Source organism: Calypte anna, unplaced genomic scaffold (genome assembly GCF_003957555.1).
Source record: "Calypte anna isolate BGI_N300 unplaced genomic scaffold, bCalAnn1_v1.p scaffold_183_arrow_ctg1, whole genome shotgun sequence".
NCBI lineage: Eukaryota > Metazoa > Chordata > Aves > Apodiformes > Trochilidae > Calypte > Calypte anna.
The window spans coordinates 352,282-361,659 of NW_022045469.1; the positions used below are offsets into that span (position 1 = coordinate 352,282).

At 45.8% G+C, this 9,378-nt stretch overlaps 1 protein-coding gene across 1 annotated transcript; it reads left to right on the forward strand.

Annotated features, from left to right (window-relative positions):
- Window positions 1-620: 620 nt before the first annotated feature.
- On the forward strand, window positions 621-1,577 carry LOC115600278 (olfactory receptor 14J1-like). The gene has a single exon (XM_030468614.1). The coding sequence runs from the start codon at window positions 621-623 to the stop codon at window positions 1,575-1,577; it is 957 nt and encodes a 318-aa protein (XP_030324474.1).
- Window positions 1,578-9,378: the final 7,801 nt, after the last annotated feature.

Here is a 9,378-nt window from a genome sequence, read left to right on the forward strand (position 1 = left end):
GCATCCAAACTGACAAAGATTAAGGGCTGTGGGGACTGCAGGATGTGAGGCTGGAGCTCAGCCCACCCTCATGTCAGGATACCCCATCTTGAGGGTCTTTGCCTCTTTGTGCAGCTGAGAACAGGACTGATGGACAGAGCAGCTGTTCTCACTCTGCACCAAGGGACAGTCCCTTTGCCTCTCAGCACCCTCAGGGTTTCACTTGCAGAGCAGCAAAAACACCAGTGGCTCCTGCATTATAATTTTCATTAAGTGTTTTTGAGAAGTTTTTCCAGAGCAAATCATGCTGAATCAGTTCATCTCTGCTCTGCAGGCTGCTGATGCATTGGGGTGACAATGATGAACAGATCTCGAATGTCACGAGTGGAGTTAATCTGAGATCAACTACTGTTTGTTTTTACCAGTTCCTGTAGGGCAGCACAGTGTCCTCCTCCCCCTCCTTTCTTGACTTTCAACCAGAGGAAGCCAGGATGTTTGAAAGGGACATTCTAAAGGTGTTCATGAAATGGGAGAAGCTTTGTGTTTCTCTAGCAGAAATTTTTAAATGTTTTTTGAATTCACACTGCCCTAATGTCTCCTCTTTTTTTTGGACGAAAATTCTGTATCCGTAGTGGCATCAGATGTCCAACAGCAGCTCCATCAGGCAGTTCCTCCTCCTGGCATTTGCAGAGAGGCGGGAGCTGCAGCTCTTACACTTCTGGCTCTTCATGGGCATCTACCTGGCTGCCCTCCTGGGCAACGGCCTCATCATCACCACCATCACCTGTGACCACCACCTCCACACCCCCATGTACTTCTTCCTCCTCAACCTCTCCCTCCTTGACCTGGGATCCATCTCCACCACTCTGCCCAAAGCCATGGCCAATTCCCTCTGGGACAACACGGACATCTCCTACAAGGAATGTGCTGCACAGATCTTTTTCTTTTTCGTTTTCATCACAGCTGAGTACTGTCTCCTGACCATCATGTCCTACGACCGCTACGTGGCCATCTGCAAACCCCTGCACTATGGGACCCTCCTGGGCAGCAGAGCTTGTGTCCACATGGCAGCAGCTGCCTGGGGCACTGGGTTTCTCAATGCTCTGCTGCACACAGCCAATACATTTTCCCTGCCCTTCTGCCAGGGCAATGTCCTGGACCAGTTCTTCTGTGAAATCCCCCAGATCCTCAAGCTCTCCTGCTCACACTCTGATTACAGGAGGGAAATTAAGGTTCTTGTATTTGGTTGTTTATTAGGTTTAGGTTGTTTTGTTTACATTGTGGTGTCCTATGTGGAGATCTTCAGGGCTGTTCTGAGGATCCCCTCTGAGCAGGGAAGGCACAAAGCCTTTTCCATGTGCCTCCCTCACCTGGCCGTGGTCTCCCTGTTCATCAGCACAGCCATCTTTGCCTACCTGAAGCCCCCCTCCATCTCCTCCCCATCCCTAGACCTGGTGGTGTCATTTCTGTACTCGGTGGTTCCTCCAGCAGTGAACCCCCTCATCTACAGCATGAGGAACCAGGAGCTCAAGGCTTCTCTGAGGAAACAGTTAGGGGTTTTCAGCAGCCATAGGCTGCCTCCTCTTATCTTCAAATGACTACCAGGACATGGCTATATTAGATTTTTTCATATTTATTCTTTCCCTTCCACTATGATTTTAATGTCTTCAAATGAAAATCATTATGCAGCCCTCGTCCTTTACTATGCACTCATCCTTTGAGACAAATAATGAAACTTTGTGTAAAAGGAAGGAATCCACTGAATTCAAGTTAAATAAATGTACCTGCAATAAATATTTTTTCTGCTTTCCCTGCTCAGTGTATCAGGAATGAATGGGAAGTGAAAGCCCCTCCTTGGCTGCAGCAGCCCTGGGAAGGCTGCTCTGTGCCTGGAGCAGTCAGAGCTCTTGAGGAGCACAAGGGCCAGGGCTGTTGTGCTGGGCTGGGCAGAGGGGATGGCCCCGAGGGGCTGCAGAGCTCTGCAGATCTCATGGAGAGGAGAGCAGGGGACACAGGGTGCCTCCTGCTCCTTGTGCCATGCATGGTCACCCATCTGGGGCTCTGAGCTCTCTCTGCCCCCCAGGAGCTGCTGTGCCCTTCAGAGGGGCTGGAGCTGTGCTGGGACTGCCCAGAGCAGCCTGGGCTGGACACTGGTGTGGGGCCAGCAGCAACTGGGCTGTGCTGGGAGAGAGGGAAGGGGAGGTGGGAGAGCCTGGAGGGAGCTGTTCTGGGCTTGCAAGTGAAAGCCTGGCAGAGACAGCAATGGGTGTGTAACTGGCCCTGCATGGCCATGGAGGGGGACACTGCCAACAGGGGCTGTGATGGAAGTGCCGGGGCTGCTGAAGGGAGTGCAGAGATGGAGGTGCAGGGCAGACGAGGCTGCTCTGTTCCCTTGGTGGCAAGGAGAGAACAGGATTGTTTCCCAGGGCCTTGGACACCCTGCAGCCATTGTCCATCTCTCCCCAGCCATTTCCATCCCTGGCTGCTCTTTCCAGGTTTAAGGATGAGTCTTTCTGTACCCATCCCACAAAACTCCAGACTGTGCCATGGGAGAAGTTTCCACAAAGGTGGTATTGGCAGTCCCTTTCGAGTGATCATGAGAAATAAAAGTCTGCTCTGTCACATCCCTTCACACTCAAACAGTTTTATGACTTTATGATAGAACTTCTCTTGGTAGTCCAAAACCTTCACAAAGGTCACCTTGGGAGGTTCAGACTGTAGAAATAGAACAAGAAGTCTCACCCCATGGGTATCCTTGTGTTAGAGGTTTACCTAGAGGTGTTCTAGATCACCCAAGGGTTTTTTTTTTTCAAGTACAAAGCCAGTGAGAGCAAAGAGACATTAGAGAAAGTCTGGAAATGTTGGGGTGCAAATTAGGTGGGAAAGCAGAAAAGGTGACAACAGCCTGAAGGGAAGAAGCTGCAGGCATGGACAGTGTAGGACAGCCTGCAGGAGAGGTGGCCAAGGGCTCTGTCAAAGAGTGAGGTCATTGTCCCCTTGGCCACAGCAGTGTCCTGAGCCACCAAGGCTGGGGAGGGGAAACCAGTATAGACCATTACAGACCAGTAGAAACCAGTATAAATCAGTATAACCAGTATAGACCAGTATAAACCTGTATAAACCAGTATAGACCAGTATAGACCAGTTTTACCAGTATAACCGGTACAATCAGTATAAGCCAGTATAGACCTTTATAGACCTGTATAAAACAGTATTACCAGTATAAACCAGTATAGGCCTTTATAGACAAGTATAAACCAGTATATACCAGTATAAACCAGTATAACCAGTATAAACCAGTAAAACCACTAAAGACCAGTATTACCAATATAATCAGTATAAACCAGTACAGACCAGTATAACAAGTATAACCCACTGTACAAGTCAGAATAAACTAGTATAGGCCAGTGTTACCAGTATAGACCAGTATAAACCAGTATAAACCAGTATAAACCAGTATAGAGCAGTACAAACTAGTACAAACCAGTATGGAGCATTACACATCAGTATAAACCAGTATAAGCAGTATAATCCAGTATACACCTGTATAAACCAGTATAAATCAGTATAGACCAGTATAGACCAGTATAGACCAGTATAGACCAGTATAGACCAGTATAGACCAGTATAGACCAGTATAACCAGTACAAACCAGAATAGGCCAATATATACCAGTATAGACCAGTTTTACCAGTATAAACCAGTATAATCAGTATAGCCCAGTATAAACCTGTATAAACCAGTATAAACCAGTATAAACAAGTTTTTCCAGTATAAACCAGTATAACCACTAAAGACCAGTATTACCAGTATAACTAGTACAGACCGGTACAGACCAGTATAACCAGTATAACCCGCTGTACAAGTCAGAATAAACTAGTATAGGCCAGTATCAACCAGTATCAACCAGTATAGACCAGTACAGACCAGTATAGATCAGTATAAACCAGTGTAACCAGTATAGACCAGTACAAACCAGTATAGAGCATTAAAGATCAGTATAAACCAGTATAAACCTGTATAAACCAGTATAGACCAGTATAGACCATTATAGACCATTATAGATCAATATTTACCAGTATAGACCAGTTTTACCAGTATAAACCAGTATAACCAATATAAACCAATACAGACTTTTATAGGCCAGTATAGTATATATATACCAGTATAAAGCAGTATAACCAGTATCGACCAGTATAAACCTGTATAAACCAGTATAGACCAGTATAAACCAGTACAGACAAGTATAAACAAGTATAACCAGCATAGACCAGTATTGACCGGTACAGAGCAGTATAGACCACTATAATCCTGTATAGACCAGTATAAACCAGTTTCACCAGTATAAGCCAGTATAACCAGTATAGACCTGTATAGACCAGTATAAAGCAGTATTGCCAGTATAAACCAGTACAGACCTTTTTAGACCAATATAAACCAGTATAACCAGTATAAACCAGTATAACCAGTATAGGCTGGTATCGACCAGTATAGCCAGTACAGACCAGTATAACCAGTATAGATCAGTAAAACCAGTATAAATGAATATAAGCTGTACAAACCAGTAAAAACCAGTACATACCAGTATAGACCAGCATAACCAGCATAAACTAATATAAGCTGTACAAACCAGTATAAACCAGTAAAACCATTATTACCCGTATGGACCAGTACAAACAGTATGAGCAGTATAGACCAGTACAAACCATTATAGACCACTATAAACCAGTATAAACTAGTATAGACCAGTATAATCCAGAATAGACCAGTTTAACGAGTATAGACCAGTATAGAGAAGTACAGACTAGTATAGACCAGTATAAACCAGTTTAGACCAGTACAACATGTATATACCAGCATAACAGGTATAACCAATATAGACCAGTAAAGACCAGTATAGACCTGTATAACCAGTATAAATGAATATAAGAAGTACAAACCAGTATAGGTCAGTATAAACCAGTATAACCATTATTACCAATATAAGCCAGTATAAACCTGTATAGACCAGTAAAACCACTATAGAGCAGTATAGGCCAGTACAAAGCAGTATAGACCACTATAAACCAGTAAACCAGTATAAACCAGTAAAAACCAGTATATAACAGTATAGAGCAGTACCGACCAATACAGACCTCTATAGACCAGTATAGACCAGAACAGACCAGTATAACCACTACAGAACAGTGTAAACCGGTACAGACCAGTACAGACCAGCATAAACCAGTTCACCAGTATAAGCCAGTATAACCAGTATAGACCAGTATAGACCAATATAAACCAGTATTGCCAGTATAAACCAGTATAGGCCGGTATCCACCAGTATAACCAGTACAGACCAGTATAACCAGTATGGATCAGTAAAACGAGTATTGACCAATATAACCAGTATAACCAATATAGACCAGTATATACCACTATAGACCAGTATAACCAGTATAAACGAATATAAGCTGTACAAACCAGTATAAACTAATAAAACCATTATTACCAGTATAGACCTGTATTGGCCAGTATAACCAGTATAGAGCCGTATAGACCAGCACAAACCAGTATAGACAACTATAAACCATTATAAACTAGTATAGACCAGTATAGTCCAGTATAGACCAGTTTAACAAGTATAGACCAGTATAGAGAAGTACAGACTAGTATAGACCAGTATAAGCCAGTATAGACCAGTATAACCTGTATATACCAATATAACTGGTAAAACCAATATAGACCAGTACAGACCAGTATAGACCAGTATAACCAGTATAAACGAATATAGGAAGTACAAACCATTATAGGCCAGTATAGGCCAGTATAAACCAGTATAGCCCATTATTACCAATATAAGCCAGTATAGACCTGTATAGACCAGTAAAACCAGTATAGAGCAGTATAGGCCAGTACAAACCAGTATAGACCACTATAAACCAGTAAACCAGTATAAACCAGTAAAAAGCAGTATGTACCAGTATAGACGAGTACCGAACAATATAGACCTGTATAGACCAGTACAGACCAGTATAGCCACTATAGAGCAGTGTAAACTGGTACAGAGCAGTACAGACCAGTATAGGCCAGTATAAACCAGTATAAGTAGTATACACCACTATAGGCCAGTTAAACCAGTACAGGCCAGTATACACCAGTATAAACCAGTCCCTCCCAGTCCATCCTAGTTGCTCCCACTTGACTTCCAATGGGTCCCAGTCCCTCCCAGTTGACTCCAGATCCCTCTCAGTTGCTCCCAGTTGGCTCCCAATCACTCCCATTTGTCTCCCAGTCCCTCCCAGTCCCTTCCAATCCCCTCCCAGTTTCCTCCCAGTTTCCTCCCAGTTCCCTCCCAGTCCATCCCAGTTCCCCCCCAACCGCCTCCCAATCCTTCCCAGTTCCCTCCCAGTTCCCCCAAATCCCCTGCCAATCCCCTTCCAGTTCCCTCCCAATCCCTCCCAGTCCCTCCAATCCTCCTCCCAGTTTCCTCCCAATCCCCTCCCAATCCTCCCCCATTTCCCTCCCAATCCCTGCTGGCCCCTCCCAATCCCCTCCCAGTATCCTCCCAGTTCCCTCCCAGTTCCCTCCCAGTCCCTCCCAGTCCCTGGGAGGTTCCAAGTTCTGTATCTTTGTTGTTCCTTTTTCTTTCTACCTGAGGACATTCTGTCCGTGCTGGGTGATGCCAAGAACGACCATTCCCTTTCTTAGGGGGAAATGCAAAGTGCAGCCTGCAGGGCGTTCTTGATGGCAGTGCAGAAAGCAGCTGCCGTAGGAAAGAGAGGCTGCTGCGGGCTTTTGGAAAGGGACACTTGTCATGCATTGCTCCTCCTGCCCCTAAGGGAAGGTGTCCTGCAGGCAGGGCAGGAACGGGCTCGCTGCCGCTGCCCCCATCCCCTCAGTGTGGGACAGGACAATCGCTGCCAGCGCTCGGGGCTCCCTGCAGAGACCCCGATGATGCTGGTGCCATGCGGGGTGGGTGGGTGGGGATGAAGTGGCAGCGTGGGGACAGGAGTGAGCTGAACGAGCAGCACCAGCTGGATGGAGGGTACAAGTGCTGGCACTGACAAGGTTGTGGAGGCAAATTATCCCAGATATTCCCAGGGAGCCAATGAGAGCAATGTTGTGTTTTGGGGAGGTGAGAAGCAATGTTCTAAATGAAGTGCTGGACCTCAAAGGTTTTTCTTCACTTTCCAGGCCTTTGAAGTGTCACTCTGCACCAATAGTAGTAGAATTTATATTTCTAAATTGAAAACCAGTAAAACAGAACTTTTCAATAATTTTTATGAGATGCTCTTTTAAAACTTCCTCCACAATGGAACCTCTCCAATTAGCTGTGCAACTCTTGAGCACTAAAAACACCACAGGGTGACTCATGGCTGCTCAGTACTGTCATGGGCCCCCTAGTGCCAGAGGGACTGAGTCCATGATCCTCAGGTACTGACAGGAGACTGAAAAAAAACATGTTTAGAAGTTCAAGCCAAAACAAAAATACAAATTATCTTGAAGTATTGATTGGTCTCACTGCATCCTGTTATTGACAAAGTTTTCAAAGAAGCTTATTAGAGAAGGTCACTGGAGGACATGATTGGAGGGAGGCAAAGATTCTGTAAAGGTGGCTACGAAGTAACAGATATTTATTTATTTATTTGTTTGCTTGTTTATGTATTTATTTATTTTATCTATCAGTCAGGACACACTGTGAACCCCAGGCAATGGGAAATCAGGGCCCATCCCTCACTTGTGGGTCAGGACACTTCCTGGGCACCGTGGGGCACGACGATGAGCAATAGAAACTATGAGAAAATTGCACAAAACCTCCCAAGTACCCCAAGAAGGGGCAAGGAGCACACCAAGTGCAGAGCCTCAACAGAAACTTCTGCCTGGTGGTGGTGATCCAGTGACCATTTCTAAAGTCACCTTTCCAGACTCAGACTGTCCAGACAAAGGCCATTCCCATTTCTCTCCAATTGTCCCCTTCTCCTACTCTTGGTTCATTCAGATGCCTCTCCCCTGGGTGCTGCTTTGAGCAGCAGGTTGTTCAAAGCTCGCCTGTCTTTCAGCAGCCTGATTGTCTCTTTAGCCACCTCTGTCACGATGATCGCATCTCTCTTTTCCCATCTGTCTCTCTAAACCTTTTTTCCTCAGATTCTTCTTCACTTTCTCTGTTTGACTTTTCTTGGGTGGCACAAAGAAAAACTCCTGCTGTGCCCGTGTGCAGTCAGTTCTCTAAGGAGAGCAGGTGGGAGGTGGTGCAGTGGAGCTGTAACCTCCAGATACAGAGAGGAGAGGAGAAGTCTGATGCAAGGAGCAGGGATGGAAGTCCCAGGTGGGACATGAAAGGAATGGTGGGGCTGGGGAGGTGAGAAGTTGTCCACACAGTGTCAGACCTCAGGGAACTTCTATCACCTCTTCTCCAAAATGAAAATCATGAGATCATCTCTTAAAATATTAAAGGAGAACAAAACAAGAAACAAAAAAACCTCAGAATCAGTTTTCATTAATGACAATAGGAAATGTTCCTCCTTAACTACAGTGGGAAAACCTCTCCAATTAGCTGTACAAATCTTGAAGATGTGAATATCCCATGGAGAGCCATGGCCCTTTAGTGCTCTCTGTATTCCAATGAGCCCCAGGGTGTGTTTGGTGCTGAGTCCCTGATCCTCAGGTGCTGAGAGATGAATGAACGAACTGCTCCAGAAGTCAGAATGGAACCTGAAAGTATCTTGAAGCATTGATTGGCTCCAGTGAGGACCATTGCTGCCAGAGCCTCCCCATGGCCTTGTTAGACCAGATCACTGGAGGCCATGACTGCAAAGAGGCAAGGGCTCTGTAAAGGTGGCTTTTATTTATTTATGTTTTATTAAGCAGTGAGGCCTTTTTCTTAACCCCTGGCAATGAGAAGCAGAGCCCATCCCTCTAGGATTCTTCCTGAGGATAGTGGGGTGAGAAGATCAGTAATGTCAGAAAATGTACACCACCTCATAGCTACCCCGAGATGAGATGAGGAGCAAACCAAGTTCAAAGCCTCAAGAAAGAGTTTTTCCTGGTGGTGGTGGTGATACAGTGACCATTTCTAAAGTCACCTTTCCAGACATAGGTCGTCCAGACAAAGGGATAGGCTGAAGAGTTGGGCCCATGCAAGCTTCATGAGGTTCAAGAAGGACAAGCACAAGGTCCTGCACCTGGGTTGGGGCAATCCCCAGCACAAACACAGGTTGGGCAGAGCATGGATTGAGAGCAGCCCTGAGGAGGAGGAGGACTTGGGGGTGCTGGTTGATGAGAAGCTCAGCACCAGCTGGCAAGGTGTGCTGGCAGCCCAGGAAGCCAAGCATGTCCCAAGATACACAAAAAGCTTGGCCAGCAGGTCAGGGGAGGAGATTCTGCTCCTCTGCTCCACTCTGGTGAGACCTCACTGCA